Raw genomic sequence first — 27,167 nt, 5'->3', positions numbered from 1 at the left:
CTCGACGGCGGCAACCCAGCCTCCCTCCTAACGCCCTCCGCCTTTGGGACCAACCAGGGGAGCTCAAGTTAGTAGCAGCCAAGGAGAGGCGCTGCCTTGCCAAGACTAAAGAGGGAGGGGAGAAGAGAGGGAAAAAGCAAGAATCCCCCACCCCTCTCCCGGGCGGAGGGGGCGGGAAGAGCGCGTCCTGGCCAAGCCGAGGAGTGTCTTCCACTCCGTGCGTCTCTCTAGGAGCGGCGCGGGAAGGATGCTGGTCGGCAGGGGAGCGCGTGCGGGGCCCGGGATGCCGCGGGGCTGGACCGCGCTTTGCTTGCTGAGTTTGCTGCGTGAGTACCGCCCGCGCGCCGCGGCCGCTTGGCTTCGCCGCGGGGAGGGTCGAGTCTCTCTGGGAGGCTGAACGACAGAGCAGAGTCTCACCGAGAGAAGGGACCCCTGCCCAATCCCTGCACTGCCGCCCACTGCGGCTTCCCCTGGGGCCAGCGCCTCAACTGGGAGCCGACGGGGGTGGGAGGGGAAGGGAAGGCCACCACCCCGCGGGTGTGCGTTAGCCGAGGTGCGAATCGGTCAGCACGACTGGCTCTTGGACTGAGATAAAGTGCTTTGGAGATGCCAGGGTCTCTTCTGGTTGCCAGAGGTGCGGAGTGCGAAGTTGCAGCCAGAACCGGGAGACTGGGGAGGAGAGAAGCAGGAAAAGTTTTGTGGCTCTTGGTTGATTCGGAAAGTATAGATCCGGAGCTGATAGATGGGAAGGGGCCGGGGTGCCCAACTTGCACCGGGACTGGGAGAGCCAGAAGTGGACATTAAGGAATTCGAGGGAAGCGAATCAGGGATGAGGCTCCAGGTCCCAGGCCAGGGGAGTTCGGAATGAACCGTCCGTGAAAAGGAAAAACAAAACCAACCGACCAAACAAAATCCTTGCATTTAAGATTAGGAAGCTGAGTTTCAATTCCCACTTCAGCAACCCCACCGCGGAGGTAGAAGTAGACAGAATTTGCTCTGCACCCAGCCTCGCTCGCCTTACCAAAAACCGTCACCCTTGCACAAACTCAAAACTTGTTAGCTTTTGGAGTTTTCTTCCTCTACCCCCGCTCCAAGTTCTAAAGCTAGTAGATGGGTTAGAGCACTCTCCCCACTCACCTACACATACCCTTACTCTTAAGGTCTTGCTCTCACTTTGGAAAAAAAAAAAAAAAGGCTTCGAGTATACGTATTTATACTCGATTAATTTCCTTGGGGAATGACATTCTCCACCTCATCTCTTTGCACTTGGAAGGTTTGAAACTTTCGAAGCTTTGTACATTGCTCTCCCTTTTGCTTACAGCACTCCAGGGCTCCCAATTCTGTACTCTCACTACATCCTAAAGGCCACCCACTATGGCCCTGCAGAGTGACTTGGACTAGACCTCTTTGCTCCCAGTCTCTTCTGTTGTCCCCCTTTGGGTCCGCCCAGCTGGGGAGAGCTGCCCCTGGGTTGGAGGAAGCTGGGAGTGAAGTTTTGAGTTGCCCTGTTTGGCAGTCCTGGGCATGTGCTTCGGAGCAAGGAAAAGCTATCACTGAGGTTTCAAAACCCTAGAGTGGGTGCTAGACTAGGCCCTCATAACAGGGGTGAGATGGCCGGGCGCAGTGGCTCATGCCTGTAATCCCCACACTTGGGGATACCGAGGCGGGTGGATCATGAGGTCAAGAGATTGAGACCATCCTGGCCAACATGGTGAAACCCCATCTCTACTAAAAATACAAAAATTAGCTGGGCATGGTGGTGCACACCTATAGTACCAGCTACTCAGGAGGCTGAGGCAGGAGAATCCCTTGAACCCAGGAGGTGGAGGTTGCAGGGAGCCAAGATCCTGGCACTACACTCCAGCCTGGGAGACAGAGCGAGACTCCGTCTCAAAACAAAAACAAAAGCAAAAAAGTAGGGGTGAGTTGGCCAGTGATGCAGATTCCAATCAGATGCTCCATTCTCCTTTGGCTACACAGCTCATGATGACCTGGTGCTCAGCCGAATGAGGTCCAGCCTTTCCTTATTTCCTCAGCTGGTGGGTGTCAGTCTCGCCTTGGTCTGCTGAGCTTGGGGTTTGGGGAGCAACACAACCTCTGCAAAACTTTGGACTGATATGCTGAGAATTCTATATCCCAGCTTTGGGTGGGGAGGGATGGGGCACAAGGCCCCATTCCCAGCCTTGCCAGACTACTTGAGCCAATTGTAGTTTTATGCCCTTCCCAAGAGCTTTCTAGGGTTTTTGCTTGGATTTGTTTTGTTTTGTTAATACTAGGAGTCATTTTCTGTCCTGGGATACATTGTGGGATAAATGAGATAACTGAGTGTGCCTTGAAGTGCTACCATAGGGCCGTTGCAGAAATGCTATTATTATTGTAAAATTTAGGGTGGAGGGGATTTGTGTGGTTTGTTTTCTCATCATTTACCCCAACAAATAGCTTGTTCTGGAAAGTTCTTTTTTCTGTCCCTTTGAGAAGGTGGCATGGGCACAGGCACTGCAACTAACCAGAAGTGGGCTGTCTTTGTTGGAAGTGGGGTAGATCACAGAGCAGAATCGGGGTGGGGGACTCAGGGGCCACCAGGCAGCACTGACAGAGTACTGGCTGGAACAGGAAGCCTTTCAGGTAATTAGGGAACCCCTTTGTCAGGCTCAGGGTATCTATTTCCTCCAAGCTTTCCAAGGCCTGTCCCTCTCCTCACTCTGACAACACCCCCAGGCCCTCCCCATTGCATTCCTCTTCTTCCTTTGGGTCCTTCGTGCTTGCTGACCCCCACACCCATATCCTGTCTAGGGCTACATGTAAGAGGGGAAAAATAAAAGGGAAAAGAATTTTATCAGCTATTTTCCAGAGGGGAGAGGACTCCACCCTTTGAATCTCTGCCATATGGCGATCGAGGAGGAGCAGCCTTGGGGAACCTCTGACTAATTCAGTGGTCCCCAGTGCTCCCCACTTATAGACCCAACCCAGCTGGCACCACCTTTGCAGATGCATGTCTACAGCAGCATTCCTGTTTGGCTGATAAAACATGCAGGGGCCTGGGGTCTCTTTTTCTTATCCCTTTGGCTCCACCTCCTGGACCTCCTCATTCCCTTGTCCTCATCTCCTTCCTTCGCAATCTTTGTCTCAAAAAGCTCAGGGCAAGAAGTGCCAAACTGCAGCAGATAAACTCAGCTGCAGAGTCCTACAAAAACAAATAAAAATGAGGAACAAATTCCACTTCTTACGGTTGGTCTCATTGCCTGATTTCCTTTAGACCCTGAGCTGGAGGGCCTGGGTTTACTTTCAGGGCTGGATGGTTACCCAACTCCACCCTCAGGGTACTTGGGCCTCCCTCTCTCATTGACTTTGGTTGATCTAACTAAATGGCTTGCAGTGTGGAGAACTAAAAATGAGAAGGTATGGAAAAAGAACACAACACCACCCTCCAAAAGAAAATTCTCACAGTCGCCAGGGCTGCGAGAATTCCGTATTTTTCTGGGCTTTGACTTCTCTAATGAGAACATTCTCTTCCCTCCTTAGCTAATAAATGAAAACATATTATTTATGAGTTTTAGTCCCAGAGCTGGACTTTGTGCTAAGGAGAAAGATGCATGCATGTTGGAAAGATGGAGAGACAAACAAATAGGGATGCATACAAAGGTGTACTTCCTAGTACCTGTGCTCTTGGAGCCCATCATGGAATGAGTCACTTCCTTCAGATGCAATGGAAAAGGCTTTTGGGCTTAATTGGGAAGTAGGCTTCTTCCTGATTTGGAAAAGTGAAATCAAAACTGATACTTCTTAGACAGGAGTGGCATCTCTCGGCAGCTGATTTAAGAAAATGTCTTCAGGGGTCTTTGGGTGACAAAGCCTAGAACCCCAGACAACCCTGGATGAGCAAAGGCAGGCAGGAACTGAACTGCTTAGCATGATAAAATAAAGTAAAGCCTTCTGTTTGTGTGGGCCTAAGAGACACAAAGCTGAAAGGACTCCGGAGCCCAGGAAGAGCATATAAAGGGCAGCGAGGTACCTGGAGTCATAGCAGGATAGTGATGGGTGGAGAATGGAAAAGACCTGGGAGGAAAATTTTTTTTTTAATACATGGCTTCATTAGCACAGTAATGTCTAATATTTCAAGGTTATGCCATTGTCTCCCCTGGGCTGCCCTGTAATCTCGTTCCATGCCCTCAACCATTCAGTAAATATTGGCTACACACACTAGCCTTGAGTTAGTGACTCTCTGGGGAGAGTAAAGTAAAGAGTGCTTGGCTAGCTTACGGTGAAGTGGTATACTAGTGCCGACAGGGAGCCATTGAGCCATGGGGCCACAACCCAGGAGTCTGTGGTGCTGGTAAAATGGAGGAAGAGGTGACAGAGAGAAATGTAGGTGCCCAGAGAATCTTCAAAATAATCAGGGTTCCACAGTAAGTGGATGGGGTCCAAGACATGCTATTTTATTTATTTATTTATTTATTTATTTATTTATTTATTTAAGACAGAGTTTCTCTTTTGTTGCTCAGACTGGAGTACAATGGTGTGATCTCGGATCACCACAGCCTCTGCCTCCCAGGTTCAAGCCATTCTCCTTCCTTAGCCTCCTAAGTAGCTGGGATTACAGGCAGCACCACCACGCCCAGCTAATTTTGTATTTTTAGTAGAGACGGGCTTTCTCCATGTTGGTCAGGCTGGTCTCGAACACCCGACTTCAGGTGATCCATCCACCTCGGCCTCCCAAAATGTTGGGATTACAGGCATGAGGCACGGCGCCCGGCCAAGACATGCTATTTGAATATAAAACAGAAATCTCGGTACACTGGGAACCCTCAGGCCACAGACCCTTGGTTTATATATACTCACACCTCAGCTTAGCCTTTGAAGCTTAAGAAGGCATCTGCTCAGTCCTTTGTTCTAGTCTAGGATGACTCAAATTCATGGTAGGCCTCAGAGTTGGACAGCCCCCTAACATGGATGCCTCCTGAGTGTTTGCAAGAAGCATGAATGGATCACTTATCTCCCAATGTGGCTTATTTCATTCTTATAAATAGCTACATCATTTTAAGCTTTTTCCTTGGATTGCAGTGAAATTGGCCTTCCCATAACTTCTAATCATTACTTCTAATTCTATTCTTTGGGCTGGCACAGATTTAATGTTGTCCTTCATGACAATACCTGAAGACGTTTCTAGTGGACCCCACTAGATTATAAACTCCTTGAGGGATTGATTTAAATGACAATGACACTACACCTAATGGAGGAAAGAGATCCAGCTCTCATTTTATACTCTCCACAGCACTGAGCAAGATCCTTTGCCCATCACTGGCACTGCAGAAAAATGAGAATGAATATACAGAATGAATATATCCCTTCTCCAAAATTCTTATGACCGGAAGTGTTTCAAATTTCAGATTTTTTCAGATTTTGGAATATCTGTGTAAACATAATGAGATGTCTTAGGAATGGCACCCAAGACTAAACATGAAATTTGTGTTTCCTATATACCTTATATACATAGCCTGAAGATAATTTTAGACAATATTTTTAATACACTTGTGCATGAAACAAAGTTTTGACTGTGTTTTGACCGTGACCTGTCACATGAGGTCAGGTGTGGAATTTTCCACTTGTGGCGTCATGTTGGCACTCAAAAAGTTTCATATTTTGGAATATTTTAGAATTTCTGATTTTCAGATTAGGGGTGCTCAACCAGTATAAATAACATGAATCTTAAAGAAAGTTATTTATTCTTCCTCCCCAAATTCTTCTTTTCCATATCAGGGGTCAGCAAACTTTTTCTATAAAAGGCCAGAGAGTAAATATTGTAGGCTTTAAGGGCCATATGGGGTTTCTGATGGATGTTCTACTTTGTCTTATCTTATGACACTTTTAGAAATGTAAAAGCTGACCATGCACGGTGGCTCACACCTGTAATCCTAGCACTTTGGGAGGCCGAGGCAGGCAGATCACCTGAGGTCAGGAGTTTGAGACCAGCCTGTCCAACATGGCTAAACCCTGTCTCTACTAAAAATACAAAAATTAGCTGGGCATGGTGGTGCACCCCTGTAATCCCAGCTACTTGGGAGGCTGAGGCAGGAGAATGTCTTGAACCTGGGAGGCAGTGGTTGCAGCCAGTCAAGATCACGCCACTGCACTCCAGCCTGGGCGACAGAGTGAGACTGTCTCAAGAAAAAAAGAAAGAAAGAAATGTAAAAGCCATTCTTTCCTGACTGACCATACAAACAGCCTGTGGGTCAGGTTAGGTTCACTGGCTATAGTTTGCCAACCCCTCATCTAGAGGAAATAACACTAGACCCTCAACAATATGACTTGGTTTCTAGACCTCTCCTAATCCTGGTTATCTTCACATGAACAGCTGCCAGTTTAATTAATTCCCCCTTAAAATATAACATGAGAACAAGACTGCTGTGGCTAGAGGTAGCTGGTAGGAACACACCTGCCACAGTTGTCCTTCAATCCTATTGCTTTTCCTAAACTCCAAGGATTGTGCTAAGCACCAAGAGTAAAACACGTAAGAATAAGAATGGTTCCAGCACTTTAGAAATTTATATTCTGACTGAGGTGACAGTTAGACCTATTCTGAGGAAGCAGCATATATGATTTTGTGGCAGATTAGTCACAGAAATAAGTATCTCATGCCCTCTGAGAAGCAGAAGGAAGGGGCCTGAAACGAAAGATATCCACTATTTCTTGAGCTTTTACTGGACAGGATAACTGCTTCCACTTCTTAGCTCCTTTGTTCCTCAAAACAGCTAAGACATAGGGACTACTTTTATCTCTGTTTTACAAGTGAGGTTTACAGAGTTGAAGTAACTTCCCAAACCACAGCTAAAACAAGGTAAAGAAGCCTTTCAATGTGACCTGTCTGGCTGCAGAGCCTGAGCTCTTTGTCTCTGGGCTATACTGCCTTCCTGGCAATACACTCTGTGGCTCCCAATGGCCTACTTCCCAGCAGAGGCTGGCATGTCCCTTCATCCTGGTTCTGTAACTCTATGGACTAAGATTCCCAGGAATTCCTTCAAGATACTCCTCTTGATCCAGGTGCTAGAATATGAAAGCATGGGCAAAATAAGACTGGCAGGCTAGGAGATCAGGAAACAGCACCAGGAAAAAACTAAGGAGGACTGTGAAAAGCAAGACCAACTATAGGAAAATTCAATCTCTTAAAGTATGGGGATTTAGTTATTTAGGTAGCAGAGCTTTCTGGATCGCTGAGGATTTGCAAACTCACTTTAAACAACAAAAGAATCTTCAATTTACAAGTGGCAGGTAGAAATATTTTCAAAATGTATTGCACATGTCTTTGCTTTCTTAGAATACCCCCCGAAAAGGACTATATGACTCAGATGTATCATGAAAATGTCATGGCTATGTTGCAACTCAGTGACATCATTAATGCTTATTAAGGTATAGATATCTAACCTATTCACTCCTACCATAAATGATTCTGGAAAACTGGTGTGAGTTTTCATACTCACGTCTGCTTTTCACTTATTTCTGTTTCTTAGTTTTCAGCTGTTGCTTCTCCTTATTATTTGCTTCTAATAGGCTCTTCCTACGTTCCAACTTTAGCTAGGATATCAGATAACCAGGGTTATTAGAATTATGTGTAAAACAAGAGTAATTGCCTCTGAAGAAGTACCTGAAAGTTCAGTGCATGACTTTTACTACATGAATTTTGTGACATCTATTTGGCTTCTTAGAATCCTCATTTTACTAATTTCTTGAGACCTTGTCTCCTCCCTTGCTCCAGGTTCACGAGTTGAGATCAAATAGGGTAACGAAGGGTCAAATGGAGTCCCTAGGGAGACACAGTTAATCAGGATGGACTGAGAAGTAAACAACAGAGGAGAGCTTTTTATTCAACTTTAAATTGTACTATAATTCTCATAAGCTTGTGGACAGGGGCTGTTCCTTCCATCTAGAATGAAAAGGAGTGGAGGTTTCATCAATTGTCTCTTAGGATCTGACAAGCTCTCACTGACTCTCCTACAGAATTGAAAGTCAGAAGGTCAGATAAAGAAAGGTCAGTGTTTGATGGTTTAATGCCATGGATGTGTGTGGGAAGAGAGGATAAAAAGAGATCTGTGGTCAGTCTTGACTCTCATAAATGTCGTTCCTCCAGGGCTCTAGAGACTGTAAACCTAAAGGATGTACTCACCCTGCTGTGCTGCAGTGTTTACGCCAGGATTGGCTCCAGGCCCCTGGCTAAGGTGTCCCCTTGCTCTGCACCAGCTCAGGCATTTCCAATCACTCCGTTTTGACTTTCTGCTCTCCACTTGTCCTGTCCCCCTGGTGTCTCAGAGGGTGCTCTGCTCACCCTGGGCTCAGAGCCCTGACTCTGAAGTTGGGGTCCCTTTCTCACTTGCAGGTGGATCCCGCTACTCATTCCACAGTGCTCGGCCTGGTTTTGGGTGGAGGGGCTGCTGCAGCTAGGAGCCCAGCCTCAGTGGATCAGTAGCTGGCTTGGGTCCAGAGTTGCTTTGCTCTTCTGGAACAGGCACCTCTGTCCTCAGAACTAGCAGCAGGTCTTGCTCCACATCTGGAAAAGTTCAAAAGTGTTTGTCTGGGTGAAGGAGGCCCTTCGGGGGAGGGGGTTCAAGAGCATGACATCATCTGAGTCAGGTCCAGCTTCCTCTGGAGAGAGAAAAGGTCTGGGCCAGGGAGGACCAGATGGGGTTCCTAGGAATCAGTATGCTGGGGGAGAAGAAAGGAGAGAGCAGGCAAGAAGAGGAGTCTTGGAATGGTGCCTTGAGAGGGTAATCCTTTAATTCAGTGTCTGAATATTGCCCCCTTGGATGAATTCAGATGAATCTGACCTTAAAGTCAGAGTGGTGAGAGGGTCCCATCTAAACAGGAAAGAAACCTGGATTGGCTTCTGAATCAATTTTATTTTGATCAACCCACCTCCTGTTTAAGCCAGATGGGAGCTCATCCTTTTCTCTCCAGAGATGTGGGGGAAGAATTGTGATTTTTTGACAGTTTAGACCCAGCCTAACCTCCTTGCTGCATCTACTCAAGAGTTAGCTAAACCTCAGTGTTCCATTGCTGTTCCCTTCATGAACTATGGCCTTCCCTTTGGGAGATACCTTGGTCATTCAGGCTCTTCATCTCTAAGACAGAGATAGTGATATTCCTTCTTCCCACTGCTTACCTGGCACATAATAGTAAGACATGATTGCCGCCCTCACCATTAATAGCAATCTACTTGCAGCAGGTTGTGGAAGGAAGCAGATATGAAAGAGTGAAACCCTTGTCATCACCTTTAGGAAAAGCATTCTTGGCCCCAGGTTGATGGCTGTGAAGCCAAAAGTCTAACTTCCCTCTTGATCTTAAGGGAAACAACAGATGTCATTCTACCTTGCTGTTTACCTGGAAATTGCTAAAAAGTACAGATCTAGATCCCAATCAGGAAAATTTAGAGACAAGCTTTAGGGTGGCCTGGGACCCTCCAGGGCTTTTCCTTGAAGATGGAACTGCCTTTGTGAACTCCGGATAACAAGTTCACCCTTAACATTTACAAGGCCCAAGGCAAGAGTACAACAGAGGCCTACATACTGTATTTCTAAACATTTCAAGGTTGTAAGTCAGGCCAACTAAGTGATAAAATATCTTCTATCCTATTCCCTTGACAAACATATCTTCATGACCACTTGGAAGGCCAGGTTTGAATTTGGGATGCTCAGATTCTTGGAATTCAGTGCCACAATGCAGCTGAGCAGGAAAAGATGGCTCCTGACCCCAGCCCACTTCCCTTCTCTTCTTTCTACTCGTGACTCTGGCTCAAATTGCAGGGCAATTGCATGTGTGTCTGGGACACCCCACCCACAGGCTTAAGCACTAAGCACTAACTCTTCTCCCTGCAAGCAGTCATCATTTGGCCACCACTGGGCCTTGGAGGTACACACCCTTGTGCTGCAGTTCCCCTTAGCAGGATGGACTGGGAGAAGAGGACCAACGTGGATGTCAGCAAAGTGCCATTTGAGCAAGAAATGCTAGGACTTCTGGTTCCCACAGTATGATCTAGAAGAGAGGGGACATCCTGATTGGTCCTCACAGGAAGCAGGACAGAGTGTGGGCTCTTTGAAGCATAGGGTTCAGGCAAGAAACTTCTCCTTCCTGTGTCTAATGATACTGACTGGGAATGGTGAGTCACATCTGTAATCCCAGAGCTTTGGGAGGCCAAGGCAGGAGGATCACTTGAGCCCAGGAACTTAACGTTACAGTGAACTGTGATCTCACCACTGCATTCCAGCCTGGGTGCAGTGGTGACAGAGCAAGACCCTGTCTTTTTTTTTTTTTTTTTTAAAAAAAAGGATGTATCCCAAGATATATGGAAGAGATGTGCAAGAACACTCATGAAGATCTTCAGAGAAAAATGAGATCCAAAACATTATACTATAATACTATAATAACTTAGCATTTGGTATCTCATTGATTCTCCCAACAATCCATGTAAGGTAGCCAGAAAAGACCCTTACTTAAGAGGTAAGAGAGCTGAGATACCTGCATGCACTAAATTACATGGTTAGTTATTGGCAGAGCCAGAACGAAGCTTGTCTACCTTCCCACTACATTGATGCGAAACCAGACCTTGTGTTCCCTGGTTCATTAGCTGAATTCCTAGGTCAGAGCATCCTAAAAGCTGAATTCCTCAAGAAAAGGAAAGGCAAATGGGTTTGCATACCATGAGCAAAAGGATGAGGGGAGTTTGGGAATGGGGAAGCCTGAGAAGGATAGATTTTTAAGGGGATCACATAGAGACAGTGTGAGTCTAGTGATTATTCCGAGAATTAGTATACCGGATGGAGAGTGACCAAAAAAGAGGATACAGTGAAAAGGAAAAAGAAGCATGACCTCTTGCACACTTTAGATCTTCGCAATATTTATGCAGGTGTAATTTTATACTTGAGTATGTAACTAAACATACTATGAATACCACCTCATATTTCCACGTTGCTACAGTTTTTATAATTTTTTTCTTTCTAATGATTGTTTATATGATTATGTAATGATTGTGGTACATTAAGTGCATATATCACTTATCCTATTGTAATTCATTTAGTTACTCACGTTTCCCTCCTATAAATAATACTGTATGAGACATTTTTATGCATATAAATCTTTCCTTCCCTATGTCCTCAGGGCAAATCTGGCAGTGGGAATTAGTCCACTGTCCAGGAGTATATTCTTGTTGCTGCCCCATTGTCAGGGACAGCAGGGAATGTGCTAGACGGATTCTGCCTGAAGTCAGGAAATTGCATCAGGTAATATCACAAGGCTGATACTTTTAGGTTCTGATTCTTCTTCCTCGTTTTCCTATAGCCTCTGGGTTCACAAGTGCCAACAACACCAGTACTGTTACCCCAAAGTCATCTACCCAGGGAACATTTTCAACTGTTTCTACAAATGTATCGTACCAAGAAACTGCAATACCTAGTACCCTCGGAAGTCCCAGCCCACACCCTGTGTCTCAACATGGCAATGAGGCCACAACAAACATCACAGGTAAAAAGAGCATTTGTGTCAGATCCCTGAGAGGTGCTGGTGATGCTTGGGTAAAGTATTTAGGATGTTTTCAGACTGCTCCCCCACACCACAGAGGAAATTATACAAGTCCCTAGTACTAATGGCTTGAGTATCATGCGTAGGGCACCCTGAAGTAAATTCTAGATAATTCTTCCTTCAGTGACAGTTTTCTCAGGCCCATGTCTTGGGAGCTGATCCCGATCAGTAATGCCTCCATACCCCTTCTCTCATGCTGAGTTCAGCTTAGTGATAAAATCAGGATCAGATGACTCCATAGAGACCTCCGATCTCTTCTAAAGGAAAGAAGGTGGGTACAGGTCCCAACTGCGGGTCTTTGGCTTCTCTAAGGTAGACCAGCATCTATTTCAGTTTCAGGGCACCTCTAATACATTCTGGATTCTAGCTCTGGTTCCAACAGCTTGAAATGAGTTTGGTCAGGGATGGGACACGATGTAACTGTTAACTCCCCAAAATCCCTTTTCTATGTTGAAATGCATGCCCATATCATGAACTTAGATTGTGTGTATGTATGAGCACGTGCACACATACACACCCATGTTTTGTTCTCTTCCAGAAACTACAGTCAAATTCACATCTACCTCTGGGATCACCTCAGTTTATGGAACCACAAACTCTTCTGTCCAGTCACAGACCTCCGTAATCACCACAGTGTTCACCACCCCAGCCAACATTTCAACTCCAGAGACAACCTTAAAGTCTAGCCTGTCTCCTGGAAATGTTTCAGACCTTTCAACCACTAGCACTAGCCTTGCAACATCTCCCACTGAACCGTATACATCGTCTCCTCCTATCCCAAGTGTCATCAAGGTGGGTGAATTGGGCCAAAAATAGCAGATTGCCCCTCACTTCATATGTATGCAGGCAAGCTGTCTCTTTCCCTTCACACCTCTCCTCATCTCTGCCAGTGGGATTTGGGTCATGTCAGAATCAGCATGGAAATACACAGTTTAAATATTGTTGAGAGAAGTAGAAAGAGGAGGAAAGGGGTAGAGTTAGGTAGTAAGGCCCATCCAGGCTTCTGGTATTGCATTTTAGGGAGTAGAGGGTAAACGGGATTCTCAGAGATCCAACGAATCCTCTGATTCTTTCTAGTACCTATTGGTGGGACTTTGACCAGGGCACCATTTCCCTCTGGGAATATTTGGAAACTATTGCTCATTTGCTGGGGCTGCTTCTCCCAAAATGGTTAGGACAAATAACATTTCCTCTCCATGAGAGGATTTGGTGGCTGTGCCAGGCACAGAGAGGCAGTAAAGGGGGTCACTGGCAATGGCAGGAACTGGGCAGACCAGGGATGGTGAGCTCAGCCTGGCCTTCTCAGCCTTAGGGCCTATGGCTGTCAACAGCTTTCAGCATACAGGACAGAAAATATGAGGGCCTCAGTCAGGAGATATGCCTGACGGATCTGTCTACTTTCTGTTTTTAAAGGAGCCAGGGCCAGGTGTGGTGGCTCATGCCTGTAATCCCAACACTTTGGGAGGCTGAGGTGGGCAGATCATTGAGGTCAGCAGTTCAAGACCAGCCTGGGCAACATGGTGAAACCCCGTCTCTACCAAAAAATACAAAAATTAGCTGGGTGTGGTTGTGCACCTGTAGTCCCAGCTACTCAGAAGGCTGAGGCAGGAGAATTGCTTGAACCAGGGAGGTGGAGGTTGCAGTGAGTCGAGATCACGCCACTGAACTCTAGCCTGGGCGAGACTCCATCTCAAAAAAAAAAAAAAGAGCCAAAATGGGAATCTGGAGAGTCCTGGAGGCCAGGAGAAAAACCAGGTATCCCCAGCATCTGCTGGTCCACCCCATTATCCCTGTTTGCCTGTATGGCCTTCCTGCAAGTGTGTGATTGACTAGAGAGAAAACAGCCCAAATGGGAAAATATCCTCCCCTCTCCCATTCCTGCACCATCCAAGCCAACGTTTACCAAGATTGCAAATAGCAACTTGCCAGTAAGCCCAGGCTAATAACAAAAGTTTTGTCATCTGATGAGGATAATGAGGATAGAGGTGAAATAGAAGAGAGTGTGACTATTAGAAATCTCTAGTCCCCTGACAAATTTTTAATTTCCTTTTCCTTAAAACTTCCTAAGAGAGCACACCGCGGAAAGCAAACTGGAAAAAGTTGGGAAAGAAATGAGGAGCAAAGATGCTGGCTTATTTACTTTTTTTTCTTACTGTTTTTTGTTTTAATACAGACAGAAATCAAATGTTCAGGCATCAAAGAAGTGAAATTGACTCAGGGCATCTGCCTGGAGCAAAATGAGACCTCCAGCTGTGTAAGTCAACTCCCCATCCAACCTCTTCCTCCCGCCCCCTGTCCCCTTCCTCAATCCCTTCTGAACACCCTTAAACCTTCTTGGATTGCACTGGATTTGAGTAGGGGTCTGGGGAGTTTAGCTTGGTCAACCTGCTTTTAATACCCAGCTTTCTGTTTAGGAAGTAAGAGGCCCCATCTGGTGGGCAAAAGAGGCAAAAACAGTTTTAATTATTAATAAATTTTGTTATTTTCCCCTCCTCTATAGTACTTTTTCCCACTCCTCTATAGTACTTTTTCCCACTCCTCTATAGTACTTTTTAAATTTTCCCCTTCTCTATAGTACTTTTAAATCTGAGAGAGTCAGATTTAAGTTGCTTTTTGGTTAAGAAAGTCCCTCTCACTCACCAGATATAAACTAGTCACCTAAAATGTCAGTTCATTTATTATTATTAAATATTTACATGTAACTCTTTAATCCATATAGTATTTATTTTGCTGTAATGTTACATTTTCCATGTAACCATTTTTCCTAACATTATTTGTTGAATGACTCCCTCTTCTGTTGCATGGGATGTATCCTTTAGCTTATATTAAGTTTTTATATGTCTTAGGGCATACTCTTCAGACATATTTTATTTGTTCAGTTTGTCTATACTTTTGCCTATTTTAAATTTTCAAAATTATTGTATGTTTTTGCTATAGTATTTTTAATATCCAGTCAGGCAGATCTTTTTTTATTACACTGTAAAAACTGTGACTTTTTTTTCTTTTAGAAAAAAAAATGCAAAACAAAATGCTTTAAAATTTGAATTGTAACTGCTCTGGAATTTCTTCATTTTTTCTGGTTTTCTTTTGTCGCTCTCAGCATCTTGTTTCTTTAGCTTTATTTTTTCTCTAGATTTGATGGATTTCATAGGCCTATTTGTCACATAGATCTCCCATTATATATTCAAATTGATTGTCGCTGATAGGTTAGAAAGTTAATAGGGTTTTGAATAATTATTTTTGGGTTGGCCAGTTTCTTGAATTTGCCTATTGATTCTAGGAACTTTTTAGTTGATTCCTTTCAATTTTAAGGTGAGCTATGTTGTTATCTACCACAATATATTGTTTTTCTCCTCCTGTTTAGTAGTTATGCCTCTTGTTTCAGTTTCATGTCTTACTGCATTGGAAAGAATGTAGAGGGCATTGTGTTAATTTAAATGATTCTGGCAGACCTTGCTTTGTTTCAGTAAATCTAATTTCCTAACAGTAACATGGCTCTGGAGGAAGGACGAGGTGAAGGAAAGAGTGGTATTTACTTACAGAAGAAAACATTTTCTTATGAGTTGGGGATCCATTTAAGGGAATCACATATGTGATGTGTTGGCATGCATAGATTGGAGAGATCGCAGTCTGTAGAGGGCATAAATTACTTATTTTTTCCATTCGAACTTGGTAGTTTTACTACAATCATCAGTTGGGTCTCTCAGACTTAAAAATTTGTGAAAATTATACCTGAAAGAATTTAACTTAGGACATCTAAAAGCAACCGAAATAGTGATGACATAAGTTTGCATACTGGAATAACTAAATGCAGTCTGTAAAATAGTTAACTTAAACATAAACATACAATGTACAAGTAACATGCAGTGTGCTTCTGATGCTGATTTTCAACTCAACTCATTAGAAACAAAAATTGTCAAGTTCTTTGCTGATCGTAGCCAAGGAAAATGACGATCTTTCCCCCTGCAACTCCATCGACTTGGTGGAGCATACGTTTTGCTGTTTATCACACAGGTATGTGCCAGAATGCTAATTCTTTGTGCCTGGAATTTAGAGTTAACTGCAGAGCCTTTGCCTTTCTGTTGCTCTTCAAAGTTCACATGTAACTTGGGTCACTGTATGAGAAACGTGCCAGAAACTTACTGCTCTTTTAGAAGTAATTCCTCTTAACTCTGCTGTGGTCTTTGCTGTCTGGCCTACTTCGTGCCACGGCTGAGAAGGTCTCTGCATGTTCCTCTAAGATTCAGGTAGGATCTGTGAGTGGTGATGTGAAAAGAGAGCAGCTCCCCTCCAGTTCCTATGCTAAAGAAGACTTCCATCCACACTGCCCCTTCATGAAGCAACTCAGTGGCAGCTCATATGAGTGCTTTTGTTTCCCTGGTCTTTCCACCAGTGTTGATCCCCTTTCTTCCTGAGGGCTCCTCATCCTCAGCCCCCATGTGGCAATGCCTTCTCCTGCTCTCCAAGGTAATTTATCCTCAGCTAACTATCCTGTTCCAAAATGTTTGTCCGAGATGCCCTTTCCTTCGGCCCTACTCCCTGTTTGTCTGATAAACAGTCTGTTTCAAAAGTTGCGAGTGCTGCAGGGCCTCCTAATTTTCCTTAGGTTGAATTTGTACTTTCAGTGTCAGAGGGCCTTAAGGTATTGGTTCTAACGTTGGGAGCCTCAGGCCCTACGTAATATTCTCGTGAAGAACAGGAAGGATTTGGTTTCCCGAGCATCACATCCTTGATGTATGTTGGTACTCTCCTGCATCTGATATATGCCCATAACAGGAATATGTGTGCATGAGTCTAGCTATCCAGACACTCGTTCTGCACTGATACATAGTGAGTGCCAATATGTTAGCTCACCCTATGTGAATTCTGTAGGTGTGTCTTCTGTATGTGCATTCTGTAGACATGTCTATCCCATTCACTCTTTTTTTGCCCCCCAGCCGTCACCTCTAGGCAGCCAAGGGAAGGGAAGGTGATACCACTCTCATCTCAAACACCTGTTACCATATCTCAGCACCCTCATTAGCAGTGTGTGTCTTCCTAAGTCTAACTTTCATTCTTTTGGCAGCAGTGTCAGCTTAATTTAGTTTTTGTGGTTGTGGTTCCCCAAATAGTTTCCAAAATGTAAGATTACTTGATACTTTTATGCTACACCCATTTGTCCAGAGGAATCCACCAAAATATTTTTAATTGTGGTAAAATATACATAACATAAGTCATGACTTTAACCACTTTTAAGGGTACCATTGAGTAGTAGTAAGCACGTTCACATTATTGTACAACCAATCTCTAGAACTCTCTGCATGTTCCAAAACTGACACTATATACCCATGAAACAACTCCCTGCTCTCCCCAGACCCTGGCAACTTTCTGTTCCTATGAATTTGGCTACTCTAGGTACCTCATATGAGTAGAATTATAGTGTTTGTCTTGCTGTGTGACTGGCCGATTTCACTTAGCATAATGTCTTTAAGGTCCAACCATGTTGTAGCACCTGTCAGAATTTCCTTCCTTTCTCAGGCTGAATAATATTCCATGGTATGCATAAACCTCGTTTTGTTTCTCCATTCATCCGTTGATGGACACTTGGGCTTTTTCCCCTTTAGGCTAATGTGAATAATACTGTTTTTAACATAAGTGTACAAATATCTCCTTGACACCCTGATTTGAGTCCTTTTGGGGATATATCCAAAAGTGAAATGGCTGGACCACATGGGAATTCTATTTTTGAATTTTTCAGGAACCACCAGACCATTTTACATTCCCACCAGTAGCGTACAAGGGTTCCAATTTCTTCTCATCCTCATCAACACATGTTATTTTCTGGGTTTTAAAATAGCAGCCGTGCTAATGGGTATGAGGTGGCATCTCATGGCAGTTTTGATTTACATTTCCCCGATGATTAGTGATGCGCGCCTCTTTCATGTGTTTATTGGTCATTTGTATATCTTCTTTGGGGAAAGGTCTAGTCAAGTCCTTTGTCCACCAATTTGTTCTTTAGAAATACCTATCTTTAGTACCATATCTGTTTATTTGCAGAGTTTGTAATTACTCAGCTAGCTCACTTTACTCCTATTCACATTGACTTCATCTGAGGCAGGCTGCCTCCAGCCTCCACTAAAGGTCAGTTTCCATGTGGAAAACATAAGTTACAGGTGAAAGATTTATGAATATGGTGTGTCTACTGCAAAAAGCCTGCGATCTGGAAGCAATCTCACTTCTTATCCTTGGTTAACTGCCTCCACTAGTTAAGTGACTTGAAACAGGTCCCTCATTATTCCAGTTCCTATATGAAAACGGAGTTTTCACCTGCATTGTCAAACTCACACCAAAATAGATAAAATGATTTTAAAAGGGGCTGGGGGAGATGATTGATCCTAGAATCTCAGCATTGGAAAATATCTTAAAGGTCATTAAAAAAATACCTATCCTTCCCCCACCCCCATCCCCATCCCAATGCTTGACGTTAAGAGTCTTTGCAAAGTTTGAGAATGCTACTCTAGAGAGGTTAGATGGGTTTATTATGTTTGCAAAGAAACATGTGTGAGCTGATGTAGTTAGGAGCTTGTAAATCTGATTCTCATGAACAAAATGGTGAGGCTGTGTCTTCCTCCTGCCCACTCTCCCGTGATGTTTGCCCACAGCCTCTCTTGGGGGAGGATGTTTATTCCAAGCGTCCGGAGAAGCATTGTGCTTTGTTCAGGATCCACCTGCTCCTCTTGGGGCTCAAACACAATTCACTGATGCGGTTGGATTCCAGAGTGGGAGGCTGGCCGCTATTATTCCTTTGAATCTAGTCCAAGAAACTGTGCAAGGGGTGGAGGGACCCTGTGTCGAAGCCAACTGCTTGGGATGTTAAGTTGAACAACAATTCCCTGAGTTCTTTTGTTTGCTGCTATGGTTTGTGCAGTCTGGGTTGTAAATGCTATAATGTACACTCCCCCCAACACACACACTTAGGAGTCTTACAGTCTAGTCAGAGAAAAATGATGATAACAATGCACAGAATGTGATCAATATGTAGACTCTAGATGATATGGTATATAAGGTATAACTATTATTAATAATGATAGTAGCAGCTGCCATTTATCTAGTGCCCACTAGATTCTCAACACCACATTGGACACTTTTTTTTTTTTTTAGACAGAGTCTTGCTCTGTTGCCCAGGCTGGAGTGCAGAGTGTAGTGTTGTGATCTCAGTTCACTGCAACCTCTGTCTCCTGGATTTAAGCGATTCTTGTGCTTCAGCCTCCTGAGTAGCTGGGATTACAGATGCCCATCACCATGCCCAGCTAATTTTTGCATTTTATAGAAGAGACAAAGTTTCACCATGTTGGCCAGGGTGGTCTCAAACCCCTGGCCTCATCTGATTTGTCCATCTCGGCCTCCCAAAGTGCTGGGAATACAGGCATGAGCCACCGCACCTGACTGGACACTTTCATACAATATCTCTTTAGTCACCACAACAACCCAGTGTATAGCTGAGGAACATGACAGTCAGACTAGTTGCATGACTTGCAAGGAATCCAGTAAAGAGCAGAGCAAGGATTGATGCCCAGTCTGGTTGAAGATAGGACGAGCTTCATTGAGGAGGTAGAAACTGAGTTGAGTCTTGAAGGATAGTGAATACCAGGGAGAAGGAAGTGTTCTTCATTCTCCTTGAAATGAAGGTTGTGGAACAATGCATGCTCTCCCCATCTTGGGCTTCCTGGAGGTGGTGCCTCGATTCCAAATGCTCTTCCCCACTGGCTTCCTCTGCTCACCCTTCAGCCATTCTTCAAGGCCTATAGTGAGATGTGTCTGCTAACCTTAACCAGACGTGTCCTCACCCTCCTTTGTATGTCCATAGCACTTTGGTTGTACCTTTCTTATGGTGCTTACCATGGTAGTAGCTCTGACCTCTAAAGTCTCTTCGCACCTCCATTTCTTCACCTACAAAATTAGTAGAATAGCTGTCCCAATCTTGTAGGTCATGTGAGGCCTAAATGAGTTAATATATGGAAAGCACTCAGAACTGTGCCTAGATATAGTAGGCATCTGTTATTTTATTTTTTATTTCTTTATTTTTGAGCCCGGGTCTCTGTCACCCAGGCTGGAGTACAGTGGACTCAACCTCTCAGAGTGGAGAGACCCTCCCACCTCAGCCCACCAAGTGGCTGGTATTATAAATGCATGCCACCACCCCTGGTTTAATTTCTAAATTTTTTGTAGAGATAGGGTTTCCCTGTGTTGCCCAGGCTGGTCTTGAATTCCTGGGCTGAAGTGATCCTCTCATCTCAGCCTCCCAAAGTGCTAGGATGGCAGGCATGAGTCACCGCGCCTGGCTAGCATCTGTTATTTTAATTGCCATACATGCAAACTGAAAACTTTCACCGGGTGGAATTCATAGATACCTCCCAATCCCCACCCCTCTACACATGACACATAAATACAATACACACATACATGACACATGCACAGAGGTTTTCACGTGGCATCCTATATTCAGGGCTTGATAAATTGTCAAGGTGTGGCTTCTTGCACTCAGCAGGCGTAGGAAGGTGCCATTTGGTTTGGCTAGTTTATGACCTGCAGGAGCCCTGTCCCTCTGCCTCTCTTGGGAAGCAGATCCATTTCAACTGGAGACACTTCAGAAGGCCAGAGTCATCCAGGCAAGAACCCCCTTCCTCCTCATCCAGACTCTTGGTGCTGGGGAGCGGGTGTGCTCAAGGGGAAGCCATGTAAGGCTCCCCTGAGAGAACTGGGTTTAGAGAGGTGGAGACTGTTGATTGGTTCAGTGTGGCATTCAGACTACTTCGTTCAAATGCTGTTCAGAAAAACAGATTTTTCCAGAGGCAGAGTGTCTATCAAGGACTTACTGGGAGACCTGCAGAATTGCTCCTTTTCCTGAGGAATGAAGCAGCAGTGGCCTGAGAACTCATTTCTCTGTAGTCTTGTTTCCTGGGGGTTTTTTGAGGCTCCAGTTTGGGCTCGTGTCTCTGTGACCTGGGGTTTGGCTAACCACACTCTCCTGGCTTTATCCAAGTCCAGTTATTTTCCCTCAGCTGCTTCAAATTCCAGCTGGGTCCTGAGGCCAATCTTGACCTTGCTTTGTGTGGGAGCAAAGGAGCCTGGGTTTTCCTGCCTTGGGTCACAGCAGTGGGAAAATACCCAGGCTCCATTCCAACTGGGAGGACCCTGTGGCCTTGTTGCAAGCAGCGGCCCTGCCCGCAAACAGGAAGCTTTCTTCTCCACAGAGACCCAGTTCTGATGATGGTCACACACCCCAGCAGTTTTCCCCTAACAGGAAAGTTGTCAGGACTGTTCAGGCATTTCCTTCTCTGCCATCTGCCATCCGGACTGAAGAGAAAGTCTTAGTTTTGATTCCTTTCCTGTTCAGGGAGGAGGTGACTGATTGGAGGCTGCTGGAATAAATTCTGACTCACTGTTGAAGAATTATCAGAGTTTTTCTTCTGAGTCCGAGTTCCTGGGTCTGATGGCCCAGTCAGCAACCTGGAGAAAAATCTATGAACTTCATTAAAACTGGGTTCCATGCTTTCAATGGAAAAGCAGGGATGGAAGACCAGACAAAAATGCCATTTCAGTTTGAGCAATGCGCTTCATGAGACTCCTTTGTGTAGTAAGAGGGAGGAGGCCACTGAGGTTTCCACTGAGTGTATATTATAGATTCATTCTCTACTCCTCACCTTCCTTGACTTTTCTTCCATCACTGGGGACTGCTGTAATCTTGAAACAGAATATTTTCTCTTAGTTATTATTGTATTATTAATATTTTCTGTTGGTCATTTCCTTTTAGTTTAATTTGCATATGTGTACATGGGTGATGCTTCAATTAGACAATTTTTTTAAGTTTGTTTTCTGACATCTTAGATACTAGAAGATATGGATTTTCATCCTTGGAGATTATGTAGGTTTTTTTCTTATTGTGTTGTTGCACATATACAGTTAGCAGTATTTTTTTTTCTGTTGGAATTTTAGAAAGAAGGATGCTTCTTGTGGATGGGGCAAGAGTGTGACTGTAATCGGAATTATTGCCTGAGACTCTGGGTGCAGTTTAGGGTAGAGCAGTAATTTCATCTCTTGCTCTCCATGTTTCTCTGTCTTCCCAGGCGGAGTTTAGGAAGGACAGGGGAGAGGACCTGGCCCGAGTGCTGTGTGGGGAGGAGCAGGCTGATGCTGATGCTGGGGCCCAGATATGCTCCCTGCTCCTTGCCCAGTCTGAGGTGAGGCCTCAGTGCCTACTGCTGGTCTTGGCCAACAGAACAGGTAAGGTGCACCTCTGTCTGGGGGAACTGGGAGGGAGTAGGGCTGAGATTAGAGAATCCTAGGTGGAGATGTGGCATCCCAGATCCAGAGAGACCACAGGTGCTGGGGAGAAGGGCTTGGGTGACTTTGGGAGAGATCCCCCTGAAATGGACTACCCTGACCATCAGAGCATCTTGTAGAACAGGATGGGAGGGTGGAGCAGGATAAGCTGGTTTCTCTTCTAGATTTAGAAACCCCTGTTTCTAATTCTAGAAATTTCCAGCAAACTCCAACTTATGAAAAAGCACCAGTCTGACCTGAGAAAGGTAAGTTCTCTGAGATATGGGTCTCAGAGGGAATGCCGGGGCAGGGGGGCTCCCTGGAGTAAGAGGGGAAGCCATTACCTTCCCCAGTTCTACCTACCCTCCTTCTCTGAGTCTTCTCCTTTCTAGTCTCGAACCAAAAATGGTGGGGTGTGACTGAATTAAGAGATGTCAGTCTCAAATCCCATTTCAAAAATTCCTGAGGTCAATGCCCTCAAGCATCTGTTCACTGTTGAGTTACACACAGGGGGCTGGAGTGGGCTGGGCTCCACTTTTGGCAAGTGACAGACTGTGTCTTATGTGTCTTCTTTTCAAGCTGGGGATCCTAGGTTTCACTGAGCAAGATGTTGCAAGCCACCAGAGCTATTCCCGAAAGACCCTGATTGCGCTGGTCACCTCGGGAACCCTGCTGGCTATCTTGGGCATCACTGGCTATTTCCTGATGAATCGCCGCAGCTGGAGCCCCACAGGAGAAAGGCTGGTCAGTTCTGGGGGCCAGGGCAAAGGAAATGGGAAAGATAGTGAGTTTCCGGGGAGTTCAGTGGATGTCATGGAGCAGGAGGAGAAGTACCAGAAAAAGTCCTCCTGTGAGCTTACATAAAGACATGCACGTGCACACACACAGTAATTGGTGGAAGATTCAAAATATTACGTAGCAAACTGGGGAGGGAACAGTAATGGCGCCAGCCCACCTACTCAGTGTGGTAGCAGATGATTCATGTCATCTATTCATTATGTTTTCTGGGATAGCTCAGCTTGGTGCCACCAGAACAGCCTGTTAAATCAGCCACACTGTATTTGTAACCATGTTAAATGCCCAGTGGGTGCCCCTTTGCTCAAAAGGAGGCATATGGAAGGAGAATCTCCTTTTGCCATTCTGGATGAGGGAGGACAAGGCTGAGGTCTGAATCTTGGCCTCTGGCCTGTCCCCTACCCTGGGGAGGTCATCCCACCCTTCTTGGGACTGCCCGTTTTCCTGCGGGAGCTGGCTGCCAAGCTGCGGTGGCATGGTGTGGTGCCTCTCCTATGTCCTTTCTCCTCTAGGAGCTGGAACCCTGACCACTCTTCAGGAAGAAAGGAGTCTGCACATGCAGCTGCACCCTCCCTCCCATTCTCCCTCTCACCTCCCCCCACCTCCCGCCCCTGCCCCCACTTCCTGTTTGGGCCCCTCCCCCATCCAGTGTCTCACAGTCCTGCTTACCAGATAATGCTACTTTATTTATACACTGTCTAGGGCGAAGACCCTTATTACACGGAGAACGGTGGAGGCCAGGGCTATAGCTCAGGACCTGGGACCTCCCCTGAGGCTCAGGGAAAGGCCAGTGTGAACCGAGGGGCTCAGGAAAACGGGACCGGCCAGGCCACCTCCAGAAACGGCCATTCAGCAAGACAACACGTGGTGGCTGATACCGAATTGTGACTCGGCTAGGTGGGGCAAGGCTGGGCAGTGTCCAAGAGAGCACCCCTCTCTGCATCTGACCACATGCTGCCTCCATGCTGGAGGTGACATCTCTTACGCCCAACCCTTCCCCACTGCACACACCTCAGAGGCTGCTCTTGGGGCCCTACACCTTGAAGAGGGGCAGGTAAACTCCTGTCCTTTACACATTCGGCTCCCAGGAGCCAGACTCTGGTCTTCTTTGGGTAAACGTGTGATGGGGGAAAGCCAAGGTCTGGAGAAGCTCCCAGGAATGATTGATGGCCTTGCAGCACTCACACAGGACCCCCTTCCCATTCCCCCCTCCTTTCTGCCTCATTACAGGAACCCCTAGGGGAAAGATGGGCTTTTCTAGGCTACAATTTTCTCCCAGGAAGCTTTGATTTTTACTGTTTCTTCCCTATATTTTCTTTCTTTACTTTGAGGAAACCAAAGTAACCCTTTGCACCTGCTCTCGTCTAATGATATAGCCAGAAAAACGTCTTGAACTACTTCCCTTATCTCTTCTCCAAGACACTGTGGACTTGGTCACCAGCTCCTCCCTTGTTCTCTAAGTTCCACTGAGCTCCATGTGCCCCCTCCACCATTTGCAGAGGCCTGCACAGCTTTCTGGCTGGAGCCTAGAACGGACCTCCCAAGTTTTAGGACAAACAGCTCAGTTCTAGTCTCTCTGGGGCCACACAGAAACTCTTTTTGGGCTCCTTTTTCTCCCTCTGGATCAAAGTAGACAGGATCATGGGACCAGGTCTTGGAGCTAAGCCTCTCACCTGTACTTTTCTGAACAATCCTCTTCCTCTGAGGCTGGGTCCTGGCCTTATCCTCTGATCTCCATGACTTCCTCCTCCCTCCTGCCGACTCCTGGGTTGAGGTGAGGCCTCAGTCCCCCAGCAGATGCTTTTCTGTCTCAGTCTGCCCAATCACCCGGAATTCGGAAGTCCTGAATCCGTAGTTTTCCCTTCCATCATATCATCCTGCTCTTCTGCTTCCCTCACCCTGAGCCCCTTCATTGCTCCGCACCTCCATGTGGTCAGAGACCCAGATCAGCTCTTAACCCTTATCACCAGCTGCCTCTTCTGTGGGTGACCCAGGTCCTTGTTTGCTGTTAATTTCTTTCCAGAGGGGTTGAGCAGGGATCCTGATTTCAATGACGGTTGGAAATAGGACTTTCCAGAGAAGAGAGGATTGGGTAGATATTTTTTCTGAATACAAAGTGATGTGTTTAAATACTGCAATTAAAGTGATTCTGAAACACATCTGTTATGTGACTCTGTCTTAGCTGGGTGTGTCTGAATGCAAGAGCAGCACCCTCCACTAGACCTAGCTAGACTATGCAGTGATGTGGTGGGGAGGACTAGCCAGGGAAAAGGGTGGAGCACCTCAGCAGACACAGGCACCAGCCAGGATACTAAGGACCTTTAGCCAAATCTGCCAACTATTCTCCTCCATGGGAAGAGGAAACACCCATTTCCAGTGGTAGAAAGGCAGACCCAAATGTACCAGGGAGCTTCCAAATGGAGGGTGATATGCTAGGGTCTTAGGAGCTATACCCTTCATGAACACCATTCTGAGAAGAGGAACATGCTGATCACTGCTGCAAAGAACATGCTGATCACTGCTGCAAAATATGCAAAACAAAGGGAAGGGGCAATGTCCTGTGCATCCTCTATTATCAGGCCACCCCCGCTCCTCGGCTTCCCAGGTCACAGCAGACACAGTGAAGGTCTATGTGGGGATTGTGGTTCTAGAGACCTGACAGTCAACTCAGGGAGGGAGCTGGTTTCTGCCCTCAATATTAAGACAGCAGCCTTTAAAAAAAAAAAAAAAATCTGTAAGCATGTACCTCCCCCCAGCTTCCAGAACAACCCCCGCCCAATCCCTACCAGGGGGAAGTTGGGGAGGGAGTGCTGAGGAGCTCCAGGAAACACTCCCAAGTGTGTCAACAGTGGCAGAGGCAGTTGGGACCAAACAAAGGTTGATTCTTCCATTCTTATCTCCACAAAGCCAGACCTTTCCCTTCAGCACTCCTCCACCCCTATCTCCTTCTTGCTTTTCTCCAACTTCTCTAACCATAGGTTCCTCTCCAGGACTCAGGGGAGGTGAAATGATGAGGTTTAAAGTCTTCCCTTGAAGGCGATGGCTACCTTGAGGATTGGAGCAAAGGACGATGGTAATCAGTAGGGAAGTCCAACCGGCCTGCATCTAGTTGCACATCTTGCCTTGAGAGTGATCCAGTGAGGATCTGTCCCAGCTAGGTCATCAGGTAGGAGGGGTGCGTTCAGGGTTCAGATTCGTAGGAAACATGGGAGGAGAGGAAAAGGCAACTTGCAACCACCTCCAGCCTCAGGCCTAGCAACCTGCAATGCATTTCACCCTGTTTGTTGGAATGTGAATGTAGGCTTTTGGAGGAAGGGGTTTGTGTGTATTGTGGGGTGGGGTGCAGCAACTGGTTCCTTCTGACGGCTGGACAGCTTGCCCTGAAGAATTTGCCTGCCTTCTGGAAAAATCCAACTTTCCCACCCTGGGCCTGAGCATCCTGATACAGCAATGGCGCCACCTGCTGGCCTTATTGAGGTCCTACTGCTCAGCCTCAGCTCAATCGCCTCCATGTTGGGCTTCTCTCCCTGGCCGCCCCATCCTCTAGTCCAATTTCTCTTGTACACAAAGCTCATATAACTATAGAAGGTCACTGTTGAAGAGGACTTTAAAGATACATTTAATTAAACTCCCTTATGGTATAAAGACAAACTAAGGCTCAGAGAAGGGAGGTGGCTTGCCCAATCACTCAGAATTCAGAAGTCCTCAATCTGTAATTTTCCCTTCTATCATATCCTACTCTTCTGCCGAGTCCTCCGGGTTCCTGCAGTTGGATGTCATGAAGCCAGTGTGGCAGTGTGAAGATAGGTTTGGGACTTCACTTCTGGAGCATTTCATCAACATAAGCTATTGCAGGCCTGGCCGGCCAAACAGGTCCTGGAGGAGCCCCGGAACAAAGAGATCACAGGAGGCCATGAGATTCGGCTTCCTTGGTGTCCACAGTGAGCCCAGGAAAATTAGCTGTAGGGTATTACACTGTTCACTATGGAGATAATTCACCTGGAATTATCTTCAGCCAGATTTTCATCTGAATGGATAAATGGGAATACCATCTAAATCCAGATAAATAGATCACTTCCATCTCATCCCCTCTAGGTAGATTAATCCCACACTTCCTCTTCACACAAAACCAGTAATAGGTCATCGATTTTGTGCAACAAAATGCTGCTTCTCTTCCTAAAGCCCCCATCGAAGAGGCTCCCAGCCACCATTCAATCATTCATCAAGTCTTATGATGTGCCAGATACAGTGCCACATGTGCCAGAACATCTATTATGTGCCAGACACTGTTCTTGAGACTGGGGATAGAGCAAACACTCATGAAGCTTATAATTCTAGCAGAAGAAGACAGTAAACAATGTCATCTCAGTAAGTATATACGTGTGTTTTCAGGTCATATTGAGAGCTATGAAAAATATAAAATACATTGAGAATAATGGTTGGTATTTTACATATGGTGGTTACTTTCAGAAAAATAACAGTGGAGAGCACAGGTTAGCTTGAATGAA

At 45.7% G+C, this 27,167-nt stretch overlaps 1 protein-coding gene across 2 annotated transcripts; it reads left to right on the top strand.

Moving 5' to 3' along the window:
- LOC116272449 (hematopoietic progenitor cell antigen CD34) lies at nucleotides 1-24,818 on the top strand. 2 transcript variants are annotated; one of them, XM_031661213.1, is made up of 8 exons: nucleotides 1-326; nucleotides 11,323-11,505; nucleotides 12,101-12,354; nucleotides 13,736-13,816; nucleotides 21,669-21,825; nucleotides 22,078-22,130; nucleotides 22,444-22,608; nucleotides 23,362-24,818. In XM_031661213.1, the coding sequence occupies exons 1-8, from the start codon at nucleotides 248-250 to the stop codon at nucleotides 23,545-23,547; spliced, it is 1,158 nt and encodes a 385-aa protein (XP_031517073.1). In that variant the 5' UTR covers nucleotides 1-247; the 3' UTR covers nucleotides 23,548-24,818. The 2 variants fall into 2 exon arrangements, with proteins under 2 accessions (XP_031517073.1, XP_031517074.1); XM_031661214.1 differs by having other exon boundaries at nucleotides 23,172-23,390.
- The last annotated feature ends 2,349 nt before the right edge of the window (nucleotides 24,819-27,167 follow it).

The sequence above is a fragment of the Papio anubis genome, unplaced genomic scaffold (genome assembly GCF_008728515.1).
Source record: "Papio anubis isolate 15944 unplaced genomic scaffold, Panubis1.0 scaffold107, whole genome shotgun sequence".
NCBI classification, from domain to species: Eukaryota; Metazoa; Chordata; class Mammalia; order Primates; family Cercopithecidae; genus Papio; species Papio anubis.
Note: the sequence above shows the minus strand (reverse complement) of the source record. Positions and strands in the feature narration are given on the sequence as shown.